We start from the raw sequence: 25,685 nt of genomic DNA, 5'->3' as shown, positions 1-25,685 counted from the left end.
CATGTTTGGCCAATAGTCTGCCTTCTTTGGAAATATTAGTGTGCAGAGCAGATGAAGATCAGTGCGACAATGTATCGAGCAGTAGAACACGAGATGGAGATTACTTTGAGGGAATGTTTTCGGTCCTGCGTGTGCAGACTGACTTTCCTAGGATTGCCAAAGATCAGTGTCTTTTATGTGAGCAATTCATTCCTGTGTTAATGGATAATTTTTTTAAAATGTTGATTCTTGTATATTTTCTCAAATATATATGAATATAATTGTTCTATGTGTGTCATGCTTAGTTCTCTTGTGCTCACGAGAGGAAGGGCTTTCAAATAAAACCCATCTTGACCCACTTCCAACAACACTACACTATCAACATTTCTATCAATTGGAAATCTTGGAGTTGCCATGGTGGGGGTTGTTGAACTTCCCTTTTCATCATGCAGAGGATGACACCATTGAAATTATGATTTGGTAGGTTTATGATTTGATAGATTTTTACAAACCTTACTGTTCTGTCACTAATTTGGCTACAGAATGTGATTTTATTATTGTGCTCCCAGACTATCTATAACCCTGCAGCTCACCAGGTCTTTAGTTTGGAGTTGTAGGTGCTCAGCATTTTTTAAAATCAAGCCTTAAATGTACTTAAAAATAGTTCCAGGATACATCAAATGTAGTTTGTGGTAAAGATACAGATTGATTCAAAATGGATGTGTGGTTGTTGTCTGAGTAGCCTAGTGATAGCTGTGCTCCAGGCCTAGGAACTGTGATCCACTCCCTACTCAAGTCCTTAAATTTGGGGCATGGCTCCAAGAGTCCAGATTCCCTCTAGTTGGGGCTTCTCAGTAAATTCCCCCCTTTTCCCAGAGGGGTAGATGTGGGGGCGCATTTGCTTCCATGGCTGCTGAGCAGACAGGATCTGGTTTGTGTCATTAGACTGCTGAACTGGGCTCCTGCTTCCTTGCTTGGGAGCCCCAAACTGAGACAGGCTCCTTCCTTTTCTCATGCCTCCAGACCTGGTGGTTGCAGACAAAGTGGGGTGGGGCTAACTGGGCCCCAAAGCATTATTTTAACTCCTCGGATGCTGGGCCCTCCTTTTTCTACTCCCTCGCAGGATGCATTCAAGAACCTTTTACTTGGGCACATATCTGATTTGCATTCACATCTGGTTATCTGTGTACTTAAATTGAACATATAAAGTTTTATGTGCACTACTGAGTGGACCTGTTTTAAAATAGACTCATTACTGTACAGCCAAAAGTAGTTTTATGCTTAAAGAATGGCCTAAACTAAGCAATTAGGAGTGAGGAGAACTATATTCTGTTCCTGGCTTTGCCACAGACTTCTGGTATGATCCAAGACAAAATGCTTATTCTGGTGAAAGCTACTTGCCTATCTCATTGGGTATGTCTACACTAGCCCCCTAGTTCAAACTAGGGTGGCTAATGTACGCATTCGAACTTGCAAATGAAGCCTGGGATTTAAATACCCCAGGCTTCATTTGCATGTTCCCGGGTGGGCGCCATTTTTAAATCGCCTTAGTTCGAACTGACTGCCCCGTGGCTACATGTGGCAGTCAGAAGTTAATCCGAACTAAGTCTTTAGTTCGGATTAACTGTTACTCCTCCTGCAATGATTTAAAAAGGGGATTTAAAAATGGCGCCTGCCCGGGAACATGCAAATCAAGCCCGGAATATTTAAATCCCAGACTTCATTTGAAAATTCGAATGCCTACATTAGCCACCCTAGTTCAAACTGGGGGCTAGTGTAGTCATACCCATAGAGATAGTGTGAGAATAAATTTATTCATGTTTGTTAAATATTCTGAGATTCTTGCGTGAAAAGTGCATTTAAGAGCAAAGCATCAAATTTTACCCCCTAGAAAAACAGAGGTTTATATTAAAAATAGCAACCGAAGCTTAATTGAAGTGAAATTGCCATTATGCTACAATATCGTATAATTAGCCTAATTTTTAGAGTGCACAAAGTTAATCTCATGAATTTGAGTAACAAGTTTCCAATGAAATCGTACAACTTTGCATATATGGATGGCCATGCATTCAGGAAAGCAAACAACCATCTTCAGCAACCTACAGTCCACCTTGAATAGAGACCTAAACATAACAAAGGAATTTTTTTCTGGAAATGAAGGCACAATCCAAATCTTCACAAAATAAGAGTCACTGTATTCCATCTTGATAACAGGAGCACTAAGTGTGCTCTGAAAGTGACTTTCTGCAGCAATACTTCAATGGCATGACCGCTCTCCTATCTCAGGCTATGGCTACACGGTAGCCTTCTTGCAGCTGGAATATTTCTGCAGTTCATTTGCATAATTAATTAGCAGCTGCTTTTGAGCAAGAGGCTTTTGCACAAAAAAGAGCTGTGTAGATGGCTCCTTTTGGTGCAAAACCCCTGTCTTGCACAAGAGCTGTTTTTCCTCATTTTTTTCATAAGCTTTTCCGAAAGCTTATGAAAAAAATGTAGCTGTAGCTGTAGCCCCTGTGTGAAGCTGACTCACATGTTAACATTCCACAGCCATCTGAAGAAGGTAGCTCCCAAGATGAGTACAACGGTCAACCTTGTCCATAAACTGACAAATTCAAGCTGGGGAGCATCAATATTAGTGTAACAGATGGCACTTGTGTACTTCGTATTTTGCACCGGTATGGACTAGAACGCCCAAATCAGCTCCAAAACCAAGGCTGCCAGCAAGGTTCCCTCTAATCTTTTCCATCAATGTGTGGATATTTCCCATCCATGAGCAGAATAAATTTTTATGTGCACTGAGGCATGTGTGAATGTGCACCGCTTGTAAAAACAAATAACCTAGCTGTGGTGTTCTGCTAATCAGCTGGGCACCATTTGAATCTCTCCTGACTGGTCGCACAGCACCCAACTTGCAGGGAATACTGGCTGCCAATGCTAACACACATTGCTCCCCCGTCCATTCACTGCACTGCTGCAACTTTTGGAAATTCCAGAGGACTGTGGGGAAAAAAATGTGTTCCCATCCAGAAGCATCTTAACCACACAAACAATAAATAATAAATGTTCAGATCTTTGAAGCTACCAAATTGGTTTTGCAGGGATGCAAAATTGAATGTGTGAGGAAAATCAGCTCGCCCACACATATCTAAGCAGTTGCCCATGCACTTGTTCGCGTGCCCCGTTGACATTGTAAGCCAGTTTTCAAGTGATAACTGTGAGTTAATTGTGTTTTGATCTTACTTTTTTGCAAGCCTGTCTAAATCTCTGTGAATGAATTGTGTGTGGCACCTTTTATAATCCTGGATGAGATCCGAGGGGTATCCATGTGACACCTGTCACAGTCAGGATGATAGCTGCAAATTCACTGCATGGAACCATTTTACAGTATGTCAGATCTAGTACTGAAAGATATCTGCGAATGGACTGTCACATAGTATTTCACTATAATCTATAGAACAGGGGCGAGCAATAAAAAAAGGCAGCCCCCAGAGTTAGTTCCCAGCGGGCTGCTGCTGCTATGTTTACCTGTGCCATTGCAGGTATCAGAGGATCACAGCTCTGGTTGGACAGGTCCGTGACACTTCTCGCCACTTGCATTGGCTGCAAACAGCAATTCATGGCCTACCGTAGCTGCAATCCTCTAATACCTGTGGAAGCTCAGGTAAACATGGAGATGGGGCCTGTCAAGGACTAACCCTGCAGACTGGATCCGGCCTATGAACCGGAATTGGCCCACTCCTGCTATAGAAGATATTGCACAGAACTCAGCTACTTTGTGTTTTTAGGTAGGCAACTCCATGATCTAGATCAGTGGTTTCCAACCTTTTCCAAATGGAGACCCATTTTGACAATTCAGGAAGACTTGGTGACCCAAGGCAATTCAAAGGCGGGGGAAGAGGGGGAGGGGACAAAGCCACTTAGGGAGATACTTGGAAACCCTTTTGAAATGTAATGGTGACCCATATTTGGGCCGCGACCCATAGGTTGGGAAACTCTGCTCTGGATGGTCTTAAGCCTCTGATTGTGAGATGCTGGGACTGTACAATGGAGGATGGGTCACTCAATTATTACCCTGTTCTGTACATTCCCTCTGAAGTATTTGGAATTGGCTACAGTTGGAAGATAGTGTGTGGGGCTAGATAGATCCTAGACCTGATCCAGTATGGCCATTCTTCTGCTCTTATCAGGAAGGCAGACCTTGATTTTTATTTTATAGTTTTGGCTGATAACCTTGATGTTTGTTCTTATACATTTTTTCAGTTTTATCAATTTATTTTTTTCCGCGGGTGTGGGAGGTAGTGGGAGGTTAGACATTTATTTAATAAAAATAGACATTGAGATATAAAGTGTTAAAACTATGTAAACCATTAAACCAAAAACTGTCAACATCAGTAGCAGGGTTGGCACCCACCTCTTGTGAACTCCCCAGTTGAATGTGAGCCTGCTGTTGCCTGTTTGCTTGGGACAGGGTTTTACCTGCATCTGGTGAACATCCTCTGACCTTGGCCAATGGCTTTTTTCAAGAGGTTTTCAGTGACTTAGCCCTCTGGTCTTCCCATACACTGTAGGTGGAATGGAATGAGCAAGGTATATAGTCTTTACCTTCTACCAAGACTTCCTCCTTGGAAACACTGGCCTCTCTATCAGTCCAACAGGGCCCATCATGGTAGCTTCTATTGGTGTGTCCCTTTCACTAGCCTCCCCCCAGGCTCAGTCTTTAACCAGACTGACAGAGCTCATCATGGTACTGATGAGCCAAAAGCTCGTGTTTTGGTCTTCCTCCTGCCCTGGTCTTCAGCATCCTTCCCTGAGCTCAGCCCTGCCTGCACTGAGCTATCCATGGTCCTGCTGCTCTTCCTGACAGCCAGGAACCTGGTCCTCTCTCTTCCAGTTTCAGGCAGCAATTGACTGCTTTGTCTTTGTTGTTTCTTTTTATATGGCCCTCCTGGCCCCAGTTCACCACTCCTATAGCCTGCCTGATTGTCTGCCTCCCCTGTGGCCATGTTGGCTGTCTAGAGAACTTCTCGTTTGACAATGACGTATTTACAAAACTTTAAAAACAACAAATAGCACTTTAGAGCAGTGTTTCTCGAACTGGGGTTCCGCAAGGTTGACAAACTGGAAATATTGATAGGTACAACACATACAATCAGTGGACCGCTGGGGCTCTGCATAAATTTTTACGCATGTAAAGGGCTCCGAAGCCCAGAAAGTTTGAGAACCGCTGCCTTAGAGACTAGCAAATAGTATGGATGGCATCATCATCACCCACTTCTTTAAATGAATTGTATTCAAAGGCTTAGCAAACTGTATGGTGGGTTGGCAGGTGTAAAAGTGTGTTAATATAAGCTATCACAAACTTATTTGAGAATTCAGGGGCTGATGTTTTCTCACCAGCAGCTCCCATTGACTCGACTAGAAGTTGCAGGTGCTGAGTACATTTGGAAATCAGCTCCAGAAACTTTATCCAGATCCTTTTGAGGGGCATCGTATCAGTGCAAAACCCATATTTTATTGTATAGACTGATGGAAGGCCCTCTGCTTACCTCAGTTTCTGGTGATATTAAAATCTTGGAGACATTTATCAAGTACAGTAGAACCTCAAGGATACAAACACAGAGCTAAGGACTGACAGGTTACCCAGACACCATATGAAACTAGAAGTAGCCAATTGGGCAGCAGCAAAGACCAAAAAAAAAAGTAAATACTGTACTGTACCTGTATTACCTTTTAAAGATAGCCACATCTGGGCTGCCTGTCCCCACCCCCTCCCTATGGGGCAGACACTTACAGCAAGATGTACTGTACATACAGTAGAACCTCAGAATTACAGGCACCTTGGGAATGGAGGTTTTCCACAGCTCTGCAATGTTCATAATGCTGAACAAAGTGCAGTTCTTTGGATTACCAGCAGAACTTAGAATTGGACAAAGGAGTTGCCAGGGATGCTCTGCTGAGATAAATGGAGAGAATATTGCTGGATAAATGGAGAATTCTACTGCATAATACCACCTATCTTCTCTATGTGCTGTACACTAAAAGGCGGCAGCAGCACAGCTAATGGAGTGTGGCGGGAAATGGGAAGGTAAGGGCAGATAATAGCTAGAGCCATGGATGGTAAGGAGAGGGATAGATAAAGTTTGTAGTAACACCTCAGGCACACTGCTAAATTGATAGAGGTTGCTACAGAGGTCACTGTAGAGAGAGAAGCCAGATGGTAGAGAATTGGTTTGTGGGGGACAGGAAAAATAGAAAATCTAATGGATATAATTCATCATAACGTAAATTATGTAAAAATTAAAGTATATGGAACAATGTTAACCATTTATATATACTTGTGTTTCAAATGTAGGAAGGTGTCAAATATATAGAGTCCAATGATCATATGTACTGCTTGATTTGTCAGTTTCTTTTCAAAGCAGCATTTCCTTATTCCTAAATGCGTTTTATGGTGTCGATTGTGCATTAATTCATCATCTGTAATCAGATTTAAAATGTTAATAAAAACACCCTAAGGCTCGATAGACACTATTGCATATATCAAGCAATATCACACCATTTTCCAGATTAGGTCAAGAGTGAAACAGCAAAGGGATTGACTTCTCTGTCCATTTTCCCCTCCAAGCAGAGCATTAGTTTTGTTGAAGAATGCTAATATACTTACCACTTGTTCAGTTAGGCAAGGTGCTGAACAAGGAATGACATTTGCTTCTATTGACAGCTTTCTAGGGAGCGCTCAGTACCTTGTAGAGCTGAGTCCTCCATCTGAAGCTCAATAAAGACTTTATTTTGCACTGTGGAAGACAATGAGAGTTTTGTCACTGGTTTCAATGCTTGCAGGTTCAGACCTTCATAACACGTGCAAAAGAGAAGGACTTGAGGCATTATTTATCTACCTTACTGAGCCTCTTTCACTAGCTATGTGCTTCTGTGTTGGTCCAAGGATACCCTCTGCCTCAGAATTCTTATTGTTTTTAACAGGGTACAATGACGTTCTTGTACATTCATATGAGATATAAACACCCTTTTAGCCTCTCTCTCTCCCTGCATCCCTCCTCTCTCACATTCCTTATTTGGGAGAATGAAGAGCTGTTCATAGGTGATTAAGTTTACTTCTTTGTCCTACAAGTATACTGTGCTAGAATACAAAGTAGCACCATTATAGCCAGCTTTTGTAAAAACCTTCTTATTACCATCTAATGCTCTTTATAACCCTTATAGCTAAAGTTCCTAAGCAACAGGATCAAAATGTCAGCACATTGATACTAATGTGGGTATTAATGTGGTACCTTTCTCTTGCCAGTTATGTAATATTTTTTGGAATTTAGTTCTAATTCCCACCATCCCAGTTTTGTGTCAGAAAGTCTTCTGTAGAAAGCTTTATAAGCATAGTTCTCAACAATAAATTATGTATATAATATATATTATTGCTGAATTACTTCTGAGACCACTAGGTCAAAATAATTTTTGATCTGTTTTTTTTCAATTTCTCATCTTTTTGTACTTGGCAAAAAGAGAGGTTTAAAAAAGATCAGTTGCCCTACTTCTTGTTGAGAGTGGCTGGCAAGAGGACAGACCATGGGATGTTGTGTGTGTGTCAAAGCTACAGGATCAGATATTTGAAACAAAATGCTGATACTTGAGAACAACAATTGAAAAAGATGTAGAGCAAAGAATATGTCACAGATAATGATTTGCATCAGCCACAGAGCTTGCCTATGTCCATAAAAATTAAGGATACCTGCTAGTGGTAGTCAATCCAGTTCCTCAGCTATATTTATGAGAGTTTAAGGGGTCCCGGCAGATAGCAAGCCAAGCTACTGGAAGTATTAGATATTCCTTATTACACAGAAGCATAAAGAAAGGCAGTTTTGTATTTTTCCCCTAATAATGATGCACTAAATTATACTGCCTTAGCTTCCGTAGGTTCAGCTTACGTTCTTAACAATGGAAATTGATCAGTTTCATTATAACATTATGGACCACCTCCCTTGAGTTGCTGTAGTAGATTGCTCTTGAGGGGTTTCTCTCTTTCGTCTTGCTGGGAGGTGGGAGTGCCAGTTGTTTCTCCACTATACTGTACTCCTGAACTGTGTCAGAAGGGACATGCCAGGCTGCCTGTGGAGAAGGAGGAAGAGCTGCAGACAAGGCGGAGGGGAGACAGGAAGGTTGAAGTTAGAGATTCAGTACTTCCCAGCTGGCTTGTCTTCAAATCAAAGCATTGCAGCAGAGCTTCCAGAATGTTGTAGCACTGCATTGATTTGCACGGCGGAAGGGGGCCCAGAGGGCATTCACTGACCTTTCTGCCCCTCATATCCAAGGCTAAATAAACCATTAGACTTAAAGCTGAGGGATGGTGTTACTTTACTTTAAACAGGAAGCACTTGGAAGTCGTTGTTTTTATGGAGAAATATCGAGTGATTAAATGTCAGTCAGGTTTCTCCTTTCAGCCAGATGGAATGAGAAGCTGAGGTGGTCAGATTTGCGGTTGTGATATGTTTGAGTACTAATGGCAGCAGCAAATGGGGGAAATGCAGTGCACTTAGTGTGATCACTTTCTACCTTACACCAAAAGAGAGGAAGCTTGGTCTCTTACAGGGATGGGAAAGGGATGCTAATATGCTTTCAGGGCTTTTCCCATTACATTTGTTTACAGAAATATCCCCATCCAGCGACTCTGCTTTGTCTTTTTCTTCATGAGTTTGGGGAAAACAAGTGACTCCCCTCCCTACCTCCTTCCTGTTCCATGATGTTAGATCTCTGCAGAAGCCATGCAGAGAGGTTTCTGCAGAATGGGAAAAAAGAGGGAATCATGCTGCAGACGCAGACTTCCCACTGCCGTGGGTGCTAATATAGAAGATGACACAGGTTCAGATGTTCAGTGTTTCACTTTATACCTGAGAAAGTTTATTGATCTAAGAATTAGGTTTAGCAATCCTCAACCCGTTGGATCCACAAGCTTGCATCTCAGGCAAGTGGAGCATATTCTTAGCTTTTCAGGGGCCACATTAAAAACAAACTTTTGAATAGACATTGAAGATTCTTTGGCATATTTCATAAGACTAGAGGCTTGAACCACTTTCTTGCCCAACACTCACCTCTGTTCTCTAGCCCTATATTAGGGCCTGATTCAGAGCATGGTGAAATCACAAGAAAGGTCCCATTGACTTCAGTGGATTTAGATTAGTCCCCCATTATGGAAAGAGTTGTACGCCGTATGGGTGTTCATTTTGGTGGCATGTTGTAGGTTTGCTCTAAAACCCAATTTCTTAGTGTTTATAAAGTTGAATAACTATATTGGGTCCTTTATTAATTTGCATAATATGCTAATTAAGGAACAAAAATCATGTATTACCAAGGAGATTTTAGAATATAACTAGATGAATGGGTCCAATACAATGAACAGATACTTACTGGATTTTGGATTAGGGCCATGTAGTTGTAAATTATCCGTATGTAGCAAAAATATTTTAACAGGTTTTCTCCTTTAGCTTCACCTTCCGACATGAACACTATTGTACACAAAAAGATAGGGAGCTTTAAAGATTCTTTAACCCATAACCTATCTCTTATATCTACTTTTGCTGTGCATGTGTTGGCATTTAAATAAAACAGCCAAGGGAGTCTTAAATGCCATTATAGGCACATTCATTCCAGCTGTTGAGAGACTGCATAGGTCAACCAGCCAAGAGGCTGAATCTTAGTATTTTGGGATCAGTTACAGCTTCATTGGAGGGTTGAAATTCAATCTTAAGTTGCTGTTCTGTGACGAATTGGCACTTTGGGGTTTTATTACAATAGTTGGCTTGTTCCTTGTGTGGGCTATTCATGGACTGTAACTGCATTTTTATAGTGTCTGTTTGGTACAGCTCTAGTAGTCAGGCTGTGGTATATTATACTGGTACATGTAGTACTCTACAATGCAAGATCCTGTGATGTAGCCCACATGTCACCGAGATCGAGGGCCATCGGGGAACAAATAGAAATAGAGTTCCGCTTCTCCACTGCATGGTCTGTTTCTTAAATAATTTACTATCAGCATTCTGGTCCTGATCCTGAAGTACGCAATCAGTCAGAGTTCCTAGGGGATTTCAGTGGGGATTTTGCGTGAGCTAAGATTGAAAGGCACAATAGCTACAGAATTCTTTTGATAGAAGTCATCATTATAAAGAAGCAGAAAGATCACCAAACTTTTTGAAGTCCATGTAATTCAGAAAATGTAATGCCTCTTAGAATAGCCTTCTAGAAAGATCAGTATTTTAGAATATATGACACTTTTTGTGTTTGCTTAATAATATGCAAAACAATGTTATGAAAACAAATTAGTATTTATCAAATATAGTGAAAAATAAGTGTTAAGAATTAGGTTCCATTCAGTCTCTCATAATTATTCTTGCAAGTCAAAATTTTCAAAAGAGCTCAACTCTCATTCAGACAGTCCAGTAAGGTGAGATTTTTTTGAAGTGTTTGGCACCCAGAAGCTCCCTTTGTGGTCTTAGGTCAGGTTTGAAAAGATCTGACCTCTTTTGAACATCTGGCCCCAATTGTGGGTGTTGAGGTCTTTGAAAATATGTTTAAGGATTGGTCATTAATTTGTAAAAATTCACAAAGCATCCTTATGTTGAGAAAGAAAACAATGTATTTGCTGAAATTTACACTGCTATAATATTTGTCTCTTTTTGTGAGGTAATGATGAGATGTGGTATGCTAATTTTCATGTCTTCCTAATGAGGTCCAAACTTATTTTGCTGTATGTATATTTGTGACATCTTTAGTGCACATAGAGTATATGTGGTACCATTATGGATGTACACACTTCCTTTAACAATAATTTCAAAGAAGTGGTTGGATGATGGACCATTACCAATTCCTTAGATTTCTCCTTAGAGAGCTTTGCTACTAAGCTATGAGCAAAAGTCATCACATAAGAATCACAGAATATCTTTAAAAAAACTAATATATTTGTAGTATTGTATCTACTTTCCTGTGTTCTGGCTTCCACTAACCTTTGCTATTTCTCTTTGTACCAAGGTCTTTCAGCAAGAATGTTATATATTTCTTTTGTATTATGTTACCCATAGTCCCTAACATCCACTCAAGTGACAGCCAATTATCCATTTGACTGGCAGTGCAAAGTTGCTTTTGGTATGATACTACTAGTTTTCTTGAACAAAACCTTGTCTGAAGATTAATGATTTCTCATACGTGCACAGTGCAGCTGAACTTACTGCAAACACTAGTGATTGAGTTAGTGTCACATAATGCTTTCTGAATCTCAAAAGCCCTCATGCCACATTATTTAATGATTTTGTTTAGCTGGTTATTACAAGGGACAAACCTTTTCAAAATCACCCAGAATCTAAAGTTTCACTTGGACAAGTTAGTTCAGCACTTATACCACTCAACTACCACTGAATAGCAGGCCCACCAATGCGGGGGGTGGGAACAAAGGAGCCTGGTGATTTAAAGGAGCCTAGGGCTCCCAGTAGCTGGAGCCCTGGGCCCTTCAAATTGCTGTGTGACACTCCAGCAGCTATTAGGGCTGGGAGGGAGAGGCAGCAGGTGTGGCATAGTCCAGGTGGTGTTGAGGGCTCACTGCCCCAGCTCCACCCCTTCCACCTGAAGCCCCACCTCTTCTGGGAGCACAGAGCTCCTCCCCCCCTCCCCCACCTTACCCGGGGCTCATGCATGCTGTCGGCTCTCTGGCCTAATTGCCCATAGGAGTTTCTCAGATTTTGGATCTTAATATTTTTTGCTTCATCTATACTTCACATTGCCTCATTAGAATCAAGCACACTAGTAACATTCTAGAGTTGAAGTAGGAGAGTAGGGTATGTACTCAAAAAGTGTTTTGCACTTACTTTGACGTTGCTCAGTCTCTGACTAATTTTTGTTGTGTCTCTTGTTTTGGGTGTGCTGCACCTTTAAGATTTTGAATTTTAAATACTGTGCAAGCCAAATATTTTTGCTCTGTTACAGTGAGTTTAAACAATAAAAAGGTGGCTCTGGAACTGTGATCTAAACATTTAGCTTCACTAATGCTCTAGCACATATGTGCAAGAGATTATGAACAGGGATCTCCTATACCTCTAAGGAGCATGCTCTAACCAGTGTTCTGATGTGGAGGCTCCCTCAATCTCTTATTGAAACTGCTTTGGATACATAGTTAGACATTGGAGTAGAGCAACTGGAGACCGTGTCTTTCACCTCACAGGGGGTGTTCTAGTCATCAGGCTATAAAGGAATTAATTCTCCATTATTTATCTGAAGTGGAACAATTTCAACAGTATAACTGAGGAAGCTACCATCTCAGGGTGTCCCACATTTTAGAGCACTCTCCTGAGAGGTATGAGAGATATTTGTTGGGATTTTTCTCTCTCTGAGGCAAAGAGGAAATTGAATCTGGGTGTCTCTTATCTTACATGAGTGGTTTGACCTGAAGACTAAAAGTCAGTTGGTTCCCAGCTGCCTCTAGGCACCACATGGTATGTCCCTGCCCGTATCATATCCTTCTTTCCTCTGTCTCTATGCCAGGGCTTGAGCTGAAGTGTGGAGGACAGCCAGCTTCCTCAGTTCCTATACCAAGGAAATTCTCTCCTAGCCAGATCTAGGGCTTTCCGAACCATTCTTCATTGCTCTTGCCAATTTACCCATGTCAGTAGAATAAAGCATGGGTAAGAATTTCATCCATGGTGAGAGACCAAAGATTTTACAATATAGTAAGATTACAACCAAATGAAAGAAATAGGGAAGGAAAAATGATAACACTGAGGGAAGTATGAAGACACACATTATCTATTTTGATGGCTGTTTGAAAACTATTTTTGTATTTAAATAAATAACAGCAAACATTACTCCTAGCAAACCAAAACCAGTTAATTCTGGATGAGAATTCATTAATGTTTGGTGCTAATCTGTGAGACAATACTGAAATAAGTCCCAGAGGTAATATAACTTAGAAATTGTGTACAAGTTAAGCGAAAGTGTTCCGTTATTAGTTTAGCTCCCAGAATTCCAATAAGCACAGAAATCCAGTCCAGGTCAGTCTAGGAGAGTCCGATACAATGATAACGAATATTGTTACAAAATTCAAATTCAACTGTTAATGTCTTGTTATGTGATTCCTTACAGATGGCTGCATTAGAGAGGCAGATATTTGACTTTCTTGGCTTCCAGTGGGCTCCTATTCTTGGAAATTTTCTACACATAATAATCGTCATATTGGGTTTGTTTGGAACTATCCAGTTTAGGCCTCGATATATAGTTGTGGTAAGTCTCTTTTATGGACTTTGTGTTTATAGTAGGCTTTAAACCCTCTTAAATTACAAAACATATATTTTATGCTTGAAAACATATGAATGATCCTTTCTGCATTTTCTTTTGAGGGCTCCAGTTATTCATCATTTTGAAATTTATGGCCCAATAAATGAGATCTTGTTTTGAAGAACCACAATAGTAAACCCGTAGAACTCACTGCCAAAAATATAACTAGGCTTGGCAGAATTCAATTTTTACAATAACATCTGTTTATTTTAAGCATTTTGGAGTTTTACTGATTAAAATGTTTACAGTTATGTAAAATTATGAGTCTTAAACATTTATTTAAATTATTTAAATGTAAATTATTGCTGTTGCAGTATGCATGTGCAGATTATGGGAGAGTGAAGACAATAATTATTTAATCACAGTAGATGTTGAGAGTAAACCATTATAGCCATTAAAACACATGCTGTCAGCATCACATATCAAAATATATAAACATCCGTAAAGTGAACTCTAAATTGAGTTCTTGGGCAGCATTTTTCATTCATTGCTTACCTGTTCATTTTGATTATTATTGAGGGACCCATTTTTTCATTGGTCTGTGTGTATATGGTAAAATCAATGTTTACCAATAGAAATCTATTCCTACATGCCTACACATAATTAAGGTCAATGTCTTCATAGGACTTTAAAAAGGGATTAACATTTGAGAATATCCATAGTTAGACTAGACCAAAAGGAAAAAAAGCCAGAGAGTATAAAATGTCATGCTTCTAGCCATAAGCCAAACTGTAACTGATAGGAATTGGGGGGGGAAAAACATTCTTTATGGGCTAGCTGTTCCATAATTGGTCAACATATAGTTTTGCCTTTCTGTTAAACAAATGATACTGGCTACACTTGGGGTATGTCTAGACTGCATCCTTCTGTCGGCAAAGGGATGCAGATTAGGCTGGTCAACATTGCAAATGAAACAAGGATTTAAATATCCCACACTTAATTTGCATAAAAAATGGCTGCCTTTTTGCCAATTCAACACTTTGTCGGCAAAAAGCAGCAGTCTAGAGGGGGATCTGTTGAGAAAGAAAGCCTTTTTTGACAGATCCTTTATGCTTCCCACAAGACACTAATCATGTGTCTTCCCATCTTAAAACTCTTTTTGTTCAACATCAAAGATGAAACATAGCATATTAACCCACTGTTTCTTTTGTTTTATTTTTAGTGTAAAATACATTTTAGAGGTAACATATCTGTAGATGGTTGCTTTATAACTAGAGATGCAAAACTCTATCATTAAAAAGAGACACTGAGAAGATATTTTGACCTAAAATTTAACTCCACTCAAATTTTAAATTGATGTTCAAACACATAATTAATATTGGAGTGCACCAAAATGCTCAGCACCTTATAGGATCAAGCCTAAATAAATAGCAGAAAACAAGACTTCCACAAAAACTTTAAATGTTTCAGCATTTGGTTTCATTCCACAGAGACAAAACCAAGACCTTTTTTAAATTTTTCACCTACACAAACAAACAACAATTACAAAGAGGTGGAGACCTAGTCCAGGGGTTAGAATACTCTCCAGTTTTGAGTCCTTGCTCTGTCTGAAACATAGCAAGTACTTGAGCCTGGGTTTCCCACAATCCAGAAGAGTGCTGGGCTATTGATTGGTAGGGCTCTCTTACGCTCCCCTGCAGGAACTGGTCCATTTGGTATAATAATTAAATATTCAATAAGACAGCAAGTAACTAATTCTACAGCCTGATGGTTAGATCATTTAACTGGGATGTGGCTGATACAGATTCAGGTTCCTGGTCTACAGAAGGGTCTTAAACTTGTGTCTCTCATATACTTGATGAGTGACTAGCTACTGCAGTGCTAGGCAAGCTTCAGCCCATCAGGGTTCTATCTGTGGCTCGCAACATATTTTGTTTTCTGTTGCTCACACAGAGGGTTCCCAGAATCCACAGGTTTCCATCACTATCAGTTGTTTTGTTTTTTTGTTTTTGTATCAGTGCTACTAAAGTGACTCTTACAGAAGGCAAGGGCACATGAAGTGAGGCTCGTGCCAATTGCACACAACATTGACTGTGAGAGCTGAGTGTTCCCTGTGCATCCAGTCAAAGCACTGCTGTGGTTTAGTCAACACACCTCGCAAATTCTAATTCCAGAAATTCAGTTGGCAAAACTACCCTATCCCAGGAGACCTTAACTATGACAATCTTGTGGTTCACTGAGTTAAAAGAAGGCCACTCATGCAGCTCACATATTAGGTTGTCCATCACTGTGTTATTGGCTATGCTACCATGAGCTGGTCTCTCTCTCTCTCTCCTCTCTCCCTCTCCAGAAATTCCATTCTAGGCCTGAGAAACATACCCAAAGAAAATGTCCTCAACATGGATACAATTAGTGAAAAGTGTCCATTTTGATTAAATAAAAAGCTGTTTTGACCAAAATTCTGCCCAGTTTTACCCATAAAGCAGTTTGTCTGGACTGTTGTTGTGTGCACTGTGGTATTACTAAATTTATTAAAAAAACAACAAATAGTCTAGCAACACCTAAAGACTTAACAAAAACATGTAAATGGTAGTATCCTGAGCTTTCGTGGGCACAACCCATTTCTTCAGATATATTTATTAACTCAGCTTTTACTAAAGCAAAATACTCAATGAAGTGACAGGCACAGATCTTCAAGCCCTACAAAGCCTTCCTCCACAGAAGTCCATGTTCCTTTGGAAGCTGTACTTCTGGGGCTTTGCCATGTGCAGCTGTCCCCAGATTCCTCAAAGGGATTCACAGCATGGCGTGGAAACAATGTCAGTTACTGCATGCTTCAGACTTGTTCAGACAGCTCTGGGCTGTGTTAACTTGTGATACGTCCCACTAGGCAAGAGACAGTAAAGACGTCCAGCCTAAGGTTAGCCTGTCAGATTCTGAGTTCTGATTAGATCACAGTCTGAAGCCATAGGAGTAAAAATTCAGTTTGTTGACATGCAGGCTGAATTTTGGAAACTCAGACTCTGGTTACTACTAAAGACCTAGTGGGATTTTCTGAAGGGAGTTAGTCACCTAACTTACATAGGCACTTTAGAAAATCCCACTGGGAACTTAACTGCATCATTAGTCACTTGAACACCTTTGAAAAATTCTCCCTAAGCCCCTTAGTGAAATGAATTATGCATTACAACAACAACCCAACTGAGGAAGTATGTTGAATCAGACATTCAGAATCCTCTTTTCTGACTGACTCAAATCCCGAAGCTGACTTAATCAGATCTACTGTAAGTGGAAAAGCAACCAAATATTTCAGGGGGGGAAAAGTGTATATTGTGTTCCCTGAAGACTTTCATTGGAATTAATTTGTCCTGCCTGTGTATCTGCTCCTACCGAAGGAAAAAACATATTTAGATTTCACATCAAGACCTAATAGACCCCAATCCACAGTGTGTGTATATGTGTGTCGATTTTCCTTTTAATATTATGTCATGTTTTTTCCTTCTTTCTCCTCAGCAGTAGAACTTTAATAGATCAAGCTTTTGTGTGTTAGGGAGGCTTTGACTATTGTTTTTTTTTTTTTCCTCTGCCTAGAGCAGTTACAGTGCCTCCTCTGTAATGTTCTTCATACACAAATTTTACATTTACTGTATTACACAATTATGAAAGACATGAATAAATATGTTAAATGTTTGACAAGAAAAATCAAACGTTAAGGGTGATGATGCATCCTTTAAAAGCCTTGAGTCTGAATTTCACTGTTCCGTCTAAGTAAGTTTAACCAGAGCAGCTTCTCTTTGCTTCTCCGTAGAAGCAGATTTCTGCAAAGAAACAGAGAGAATCTGTGGGGGGTGGGGACGGGACATTTTCTGCTGTGCAGGAGTAAAAACTTGGGCTGAGACTGATCTCCAGCAAGAGTAAATTCCTGCTGGGACCTTCCTCTGAGAAAACCTTGTCCCTGCCTTGAGACCTCCAGCAGGCTTACTGATACTTGAAGATGGTATACATGGACCCAAAGAGTCAAAGATGATAACATTACCCAGTCATGGTTCAAACTTAAACAGATTCAAATGAGGTTTGTTTTACAGAGGCCTCTGCCTACTTAGTACAGTGGCAAACACAGCATTAAAAATAATTTTCAAACTTGTAATAAAGATACAGAAAAGAAGCAAAAACAGTTAAACATTTAAAATGTAAAGTATTAAATTAGGCTTTCATTTTCATAGCACTCTTTGTTCCCTTTCCCAGTGCTGGAGAGAGTTTTTAGAAGGATAAAAACCCTTCTTTACTAATCTTTTAGATGGTATAAAAATAGTGATAACTGTCCTGAACTGTCTTCTCAATGAAAAGAGAAAAGATAGCTGAGATGAGTTGAGCTGTCCTTGTTGCCGCTTCTGGTTAAGTTTCTTAAAAGGCAAACCTGACAAACAGACATGTAATTGGAGAGAGAACAGCAAAGAGAAAATGCAGCTTTGGTCCATGCTGCTAACTTTCACTTGCAACTTCGTAGCTGGAAATAGAGTCACAACACATGATCTCATCAGCTGTTCAGATCTGGAAAACTTGTACCAGTGTCAGGATGTCCAGAGCTTAAATGTTGTTTCATTAGTTAACCACTTAAACAGGAGTGGGCGGGGTGCTACTCCAGCCCAGCTGGGTCACCAGTTTAATCGGTAAGCATCACCAAGGAAGGTTAACCACTGACATCCCTAGTGCCGATGTCATCTGAGTCCCTCAGACTTGTTCAGTTTGCTTAGAAGATCCCTCAGGCTCAAGATGTCAAAGGAGATGGTAAGGGTGGCAGCTATGATGGTGAAATTCACTCTAGTTGCCATTTTTTCTCTGTAAAGTCTTTCTTTTAGAAGACTAAAAAATGGGAGTGGTGGGCAAAATAGCCCCCTCCTCTCATTATTTGTCCACCAAGTATTCACAGTTTCTGGCACAGTTTCTCTCTTGGTTTATTGTTTTTTTTTTTCAGTTTCACACTTTCCTTGTTTACCAAGTGTGAGTTTAACATAATCTCTGAATTATTTCAGCAGACCTTTTTGTTTCTACAAATCCAGGCTTTCGGTTTCACATTTGCATCTTATCCCATTTGACATTTGTTTTTATAAATTACTGTGTCCTCTCATGACTTTACACTCATTTTTCAGAGCTTATCTCACAATTAGGGTAAATTTGTAGGGTCCAGTTATTATAGCAGTTCATAGGTGTTTCCAAGCTTTGACCATAATAGCTAGGCTCCTGAAATGCACCTTGAATTCATTTGGCTCTCAATGTAGAGTTCAGTTTATTAATAATTATGGTGAGTTCTTGTTGATGTGCTCCAGTTGGCATACTGGCCCAGCTAACATATTGCAATAGATGCACTTTTGACATCAGACAGAAGTATTTGCAGAAAAGTACTAGGAGAGTCACAAGATGGGAGGAGGGGAGAAAATGTAAGAAAACTTGTAAGCAAACAGTGTAGGAAACTGAAACAATAGAGTACTCTCAGCATCAGTGGCAGCACGCCTTCTCTGCCAGCATGAGGCCACAGGTTTCATGTGGAGGATGCAGGAGCCACTATGGTGAGATCAAGAAATGGGGTGGCAGGCACATGAGGTGGTAAGCCAAATACAATTATCTGATTGGCTCAATGTGGTCACCAGGTCACTAGTTCCCCATTCTGCTTTTTTTTTTATTTGATTTGGTGTTCGGGGAACCCTGTCAGATGGGGGCCCTTTGCAAGTGGACTCAATGCACATTAGTTAATCTGGGTGTGGCTACCCATTTATAGTATTCAAAGTAGACTGTTAAAATGGAGTATGCAGTTGTGCAAAACCAACCTGAATATGAAGTACCAGAGGCTGCATTAACAGAGGTGAGTGAACCTCTGTTCACTCCATGAAAAAGTCTGGGAAACACTGCCTTAAGATGGTGAAAGCAAGTTTCGCCGTGGCCAAGACTGCATCCAGCAAGAAAAGACACAATCCAATGGGCTTCCTGAATGAAGATGTCGTGGTGGCAATCACTTCTATGTAACGTCCTGCAAAGGTCTGAGACCCTTAGTACAACCTAGCCAACAGATGGTGAGGAAAAGGTGGAATGGATTGGCATCTGGCATCCTTATCCAGGGCCGGCCCGAGCCATTAGCAGATGTAACATATATGACACTTGAAAACTTAGTGGATGACATTAATCAGGCTAAAAGTCCTGCAATACATCATAATTAAAAACTGGTTCCTGATTTTTTTATATTAGCTCATCTAAAAAATTATACAAATATCCATTCACAAAGAACAAAGAAGAACTAAATTTGAATTATAACCCACAATGGAACATACCAATCTCTCAGCTCTGAAATTACACCATTGTTCATTGTCCTTTCTTCACAGAACTTCCCATAGCTAGCAATGTTTCTAAGATGTTAGAATCTATTAATAATGCTAACAGAATACTTGTTAAAATGCTTGTTAAAGTACTGTGCTGAACTTCAAAAGCATTCAGAAAGATGTCGTATGGTTAAGATGGTGCAAATCTGGCCCAGCTAAGCGTAGATGTGTTATTGTACAAATTGATGCATAAATAAGACATTTTAACCTATATTGAGAGATTATCTGATTAGCTTAATTTATTCTATTAAATAATAATAATTATTAAATAATAATATTAAATAAGGTGCTGTTGTAGCTGTGTGATACATGCAGTATAAAACATGGCCAGAGTTAGATTTAAAATGGAAAGAAATTAGGGCATAGGATATATTAATCAATGAAAAGTCATTCCATGCAGAATGGTACAGCTTCAAGAGATTGGAAAATATTTTGGGCATTCAAAGCTACTTTGTGCATATAATGCTTGGGTAAATCCTGAACTGATAGTATCTGTGTTCTATCATATTGCCTTGTTCTGTGATTCCTGCTCATCTCTCATAAATTAATTTTAGTTGGGCTCTGTTAGTACTTGTGATATCTCCAAGGAGCACCTAGACATCTAACTCTGTAGTTGCCTCTCTTTCCTTGAATTAGCACTGCCTCAATATACTGTTATAGAGTTAGGGACGCTTTGTTAGTACATTTCAGATGAGCTATAAAGTTGAAATCCTGGTTCCTTCTGGCTTTTTTTCATACAAGCTAAAGTATTAATCTCAGTATCTTAGTCAAATACAAACTCAGGAACATCCTGTCTTTCAGTTTTACGCTTTTTGTTATAAACTGCTTCGGAGCACTGTGCATTGTTAAACAGTGGCTGTGTTTTACTCCAAAAAAGGCTGCAGTTCACCAGGGGATGAAATGTAATTTCTCTGCCAGTTTAAATAAGCAAAATGCTTTAAGAACACCAGAATAAAAGGAGCTGTATCAGTGTTCAGTTATTATTATATTCATTTGTACATATACATATAGGCATGAGACAGAATATGTATTTGTTTAAAAAAAACCCAACAAATGTAAACAGCTCTCCCTCATGAAATACTTCACACAGAGTCTAGTGGCCTATAATTTAGGTTGATCAATGCTTCCTAATAACTTTGCTAAATGTTAACTATTTGGGCTGAAATTGTCCATACCCAGCGTCTGCCTCAGGCTGAATTTATCTGTTTGTCCGCTCAGCGTGCTAGTCTGGACGCTCCCCTGCCGACATCAAAGCCCTTTGTCAGCAGCCCCGTTATTCCTTGTGGGATGAGGTTTACTGGGGCTGCCGACAAAGGGCTTTGATGTTGGCAGGGGAGCGTCCAGACTAGCGCGCTGAGCGGACAAACAGCTGATCAGCTGTTTGTTGGCTCAGCACGGCAGCCATGTAAATTTAAATGAAGCCGCGATCATTTAAATCGCAGCTTCATTTGCCTTTGCGAAAACAACAAATCTACATGGCTCAGTCGACAGAGCCATGTAGTTTAGACGTACCCTAAGAGTGTAAAGTTTCACAATCCCATACAGAGAACTTGTTCATTCCCATTGTAAATGGCATCTGGATAGCAATAAAAATAGTTAGGATGAACAAATTGATTCCCAGTCATGCAATGTGCAGATCTCTGCACCAGCATGGAGTACCAGGGACACCGGAGGTAATCCATGTAGAGCTCATTGTAGGGTTCTAGCCAAAGTTTCCTGCTATCTTTAAATTCACAGGGCCAAATTGAACTGTGGTATAAATGGGTGCAGTGCCATTTATTTTAGTGGCATTCTGCCCATTCATACCAATGCTGAATTTATTTTGTTGTATACTTCTTGGCAAATATAAGGAAAAAACAAAACAACAACAATAAAAACAAAACAGGCCTGTCATGCTTAGTTGAAAAGCTGCCATCGCTTCTTGTTAAAATACCTTTTGTGACGTAGTGGGGGGTAACCTACTAACTCTCTGACTGCTGCCTGTAGTTCCACCGAGCAGACAAGTGATGAGTCACTATGCAAAGAGGGTATCTCAACTGGTTTGGCCAGCTGACCCCATGGAGAGGAACAAAGGAAGGTGGAACGCTGCCCTGGCTGGGCGCCACATAAGTAAGGATGGCATGGGGATGGTACTGCCACTCAGCTCTGAAGGCAGCAATGCAGAAGTAAGGGTGGCATAGTTCGGTATTATCACCCTCACTTCTGCACTGCGGGTGGTGGCATGCTGCCTTCAGAGCTGAGTGCCAACAGCCACTGCTCATAGAATCATAGAATAAGAGGACTGGAAGGGACCTCGAGAGGTCATCGAGTCCAGCCCCCCGCCCTCAAGGCAGGACCAAGCTCCGTCTACACCATCCCTGACAGATGTCTATCTAACCTGTTCTTAAATATCTCCAGAGAGGGAGATTCCACCACCTCCCTTGGCAATTTATTCCAATATTTGACCACCCTGACAGTTAGGAATTTTTTCCTAATGTCCAATCTAAACCTCCCCTGCTGCACTTTAAGCCCATTACTCCTTGTCCTGTCCGCAGAAACCAAGAGGAACAAATTTTCTCCTTCCTCCTTGTGACACCCTTTTAGATATTTGAAAACCGCTATCATGTCCCCCCTTAACCTTCTTTTTTCCAAACTAAACAAGCCCAATTCATGAAGCCTGGCTTCATAGGTCATGTTCTCTAAATCTTTAATCATTCTTGTCGCTCTTCTCTGTACCCTTTCCAATTTCTCCACATCTTTCTTGAAATGTGGCGCCCAGAACTGGACACAGTACTCCAGCTGAGGCCTAACTAGTGCAGAGTAGAGCGGCAGAATGACTTCACGGGTTTTGCTTACAACACACCTGTTGATACAACCTAGAATCATATTTGCTTTTTTTGCAACAGCATCACACTGTTGACTCATATTCAACTTGTGGTCCACTATGACCCCTAGATCCCTTTCCGCCATGCTCCTTCCTAGACAGTCGCTTCCCATCTTGTATGTATGGAACTGATTGGTCCTTCCTAAGTGGAGCACTTTGCATTTCTCTTTATTAAACCTCATCCTGTTTACCTCTGACCATTTCTCTAACTTGCTAAGGTCATTTTGAATTATGTCCCTATCCTCCAAAGAAATTGCAACCCCACCCAGTTTGGTATCATCTGCAAACTTAATAAGCGTACTCTCTATCCCAATATCTACATCATTGATGAAGATATTGAACAGTACGGGTCCCAAAACAGACCCTTGAGGAACTCCACTTGTTATCCCTTTCCAGCAGGATTTAGAACCGTTAACAACAACTCTCTGACTACGGTTATCCCGCCAATTATGCACCCACCTTATTGTGGCCCTATCTAAGTTATATTTGCCTAGTTTATCAATAAGAATATCATGCGAAACCGTATCAAATGCCTTACTAAAGTCTAGGTATATGACATCCACCGCTTCTCCCTTATCCACAAGGCTCGTTATCCTATCAAAGAAAGCTATCAGATTAGTTTGGCATGACTTGTTCTTCACAAACTCATGCTGGCTATTCCCTATTACTTTATTACCTTCCAAGTGTTTGCATATGATTTCCTTAATTACCTGCTCCATTATCTTCCCTGGGACAGACGTTTCACTGACCAGTCTGTAGTTTCCTGGGCTGTTCTTATTCCCCTTTTTATAGATGGGCACAATATTTGCCCTTTTCCAATCTTCTGGAATCTCCCCTGTCTGCCATGATTTTTCAAAGATCATAGCTAAAGGCTCAGATATCTCCTCTATCAGCTCCTTGAGTATCCTGGGATGCATTTCATCAGGACCTGGTGACTTGCTGACATCTAACTTTCCTAAGTGATTTTTAACTTGTTCTTTGTGTATCCTATCTTCTAAACTTACCCTCTCTCTGCTTGTATTCACTACGTTAGGTACACCACCAGACTTCTCAGTGAAGACCGAAACAAAGAAGTCATTGAGCATCTCTGCCATTTCCAAGTTTCCTGTTACTGCTTCTCCCTCCTCACTAAGCAGTGGGCCTACCCTGTCCTTGGTCTTCCTCTTGCTTTTAATGTATTTATAAAAGGTCTTCTTGTTTCCCTTTATGCCTGTAGCTAGTTTGATCTCATTTTGTGCCTTTGCCTTTCTAATCTTGCCCCTGCATTCCTGTGTTGCTTGCCTATATTCATCCTTTGTTATTTGTCCTAGTTTCCATTTTTTATAGGACTCCTTTTTTATTTTGAGATCATGCAAGATCTCCTTGTTAAGCCAAGCTGGTCTTTTGCCATATTTTCTATCTTTCCTACACAGCAGAATTGTTTGCTTTTGGGCCCTTAACAACGTCCCTTTGAAATACTTCTAAGTCTCCTCAGTTGTTTTTCCCTTCAGTCTTGCTTCCCATGGGACCTTACCTACAAGTTCTCTGAGCTTATCAAAATCTGCCTTCCTGAAATCCATTACCTCAATTGTGCTGGTCTCCCTTCTACCTTTCCTTAAGATCATGAACTCTATTATTTCATGATCACTGTCCCCTATACTGTCTTCCACTTTCAAGTTTTCAACTAGGTCCTCCCTATTTGTTAAAACCAAATCCAGAACAGCTTCTCCTCTGGTAGCTTTTTCAACCTTCTGAAACAGAAAGTTGTCTCCAATGCAGTCCAGAAACTTATTGGATAGCCTGTGCCCCACTGTGTTAGTTTCCCAACATATGTCTGGATAGTTGAAGTCCCCCATCACCACCAAATCTTGGGCTTTGGATAGTTTTGTTAATTGTTTAAAAAAGGCCTCATCCACCTCTTCCACCTGGCTAGGTGGCCTGTAGTAGACTCCTAGCATGATATCACCCTAGTTTTTTACCCCTTTTAGCTTAACCCAGAGACTCTCTACACAGCTATCTCCTACGTTCATCTCCTACGTTCACGCTCTGTGGCTTCCCAGCTCTGACACAGACATAGAGGCGGCAATATCGTGACTCCTCCCCTCCCCCCATAACTTTGTGAACTCCCTTTTGGGTCAGGGTACTCAATGTGAGAAATGCTTGATCTCCCACATGTAACTGGTAGAACATAAGGTAAAGCACACAAAAGACTAGCTTTCATGGTCTGTGATGCATTTTTCATGACCATGAATTTGCTAGGACCCTCCTTATAAGTTTTACAGAGCTTTTCTTCAGGACTGGGGACTGATAAGCGTGTCCCTTTTACCAACAGAAGTTGTTCCAATAAAAGACAGTAACTCACCTACCTTGTTTCTTTAGTATCCTGAGACCAACATGGCTGCAACAACACTGGAAATCCACACATCAGACTAATGGAGCTTCTGGTTTGTTTGTGGATTTTTCCTACTTGTTTCCTCTTAACATTTAGCAAAGTATAGCACATCTATATTACTGTACAAGTCTGGGATGTCCAGCAACAGAGCTGAATGACATACTCATAAATTACACATTTGTAATAAACAGTGATCAGGTCAACATTTTGGACTTAACAGATATCAGTATTTTATTCTAACACCGTTAAAATATGTCTAACTTTTATTAGTATGCATTTAGAGCAGTAGAGAATATTGGATTTGTAATTTGCTATGGTTCTTAGGGGACTTGAGCCAGAACTCTGTTTCTGGATTCTCCCTGTTCGTTGATTTCTAGGATAATTATATGTATTTATACATTTTCTTTAAAAAAAAAATGATTTGCTCATTATAAAGCCTTTCCGTCTTCACATTTTCTTTTTCTTTCTTTTTTGCTTTCATCTGGCTTTTGGTCTAGTACACGGTGTGGACTGCCCTCTGGGTCACCTGGAATGTTTTCATTATCTGCTTCTATTTGGAAGTAGGCGGGCTTTCTAAGGTAGGTCCCTTATAATTCTTGAGGGTTGTGGGGGGGCAAATGATTGTACTTTGATAGCAGCAATGCTAGGGTGTTTTAAATTACTAGATCCAGAAGAAAAACTAGTGTGCTCTTTTAACAGGTAATCAGAGCTCCAAAGGTTGTTGTTTTTCTCTAGGTAGAACTTCAGTATGGCAACTTATCTGTTGTAGTAAATATTCATAGAGGGGAAAAAAGTAAACATAATTAAACTGAACATCTGTGTCTCTCTGAAATAGAGC

General features: G+C 40.4%; 1 protein-coding gene across 8 annotated transcripts in view; it reads left to right on the top strand.

The window, feature by feature from the left end:
• NKAIN3 (sodium/potassium transporting ATPase interacting 3) overlaps positions 1-25,685 on the top strand; it is a 501,823-nt gene that overhangs the window by 222,811 nt on the left and 253,327 nt on the right. For all 8 annotated transcript variants that reach the window (XR_012901430.1, XM_075920625.1, XM_075920626.1 and 5 more), the window contains exons 2-3: positions 13,111-13,248; positions 25,345-25,425. Coding sequence is in view for 7 of the 8 variants with exons in the window: in XM_075920625.1 (XP_075776740.1) it covers positions 13,111-13,248; positions 25,345-25,425 (219 nt within the window). In the remaining variant the exon portion in view is untranslated. The remainder of the gene's footprint in view (positions 1-13,110; positions 13,249-25,344; positions 25,426-25,685) is intronic.

This window comes from Pelodiscus sinensis, chromosome 2 (assembly GCF_049634645.1).
Source record: "Pelodiscus sinensis isolate JC-2024 chromosome 2, ASM4963464v1, whole genome shotgun sequence".
Lineage (NCBI taxonomy): Eukaryota > Metazoa > Chordata > Testudines > Trionychidae > Pelodiscus > Pelodiscus sinensis.
This window is presented reverse-complemented; position numbering and strand designations above follow the sequence as displayed.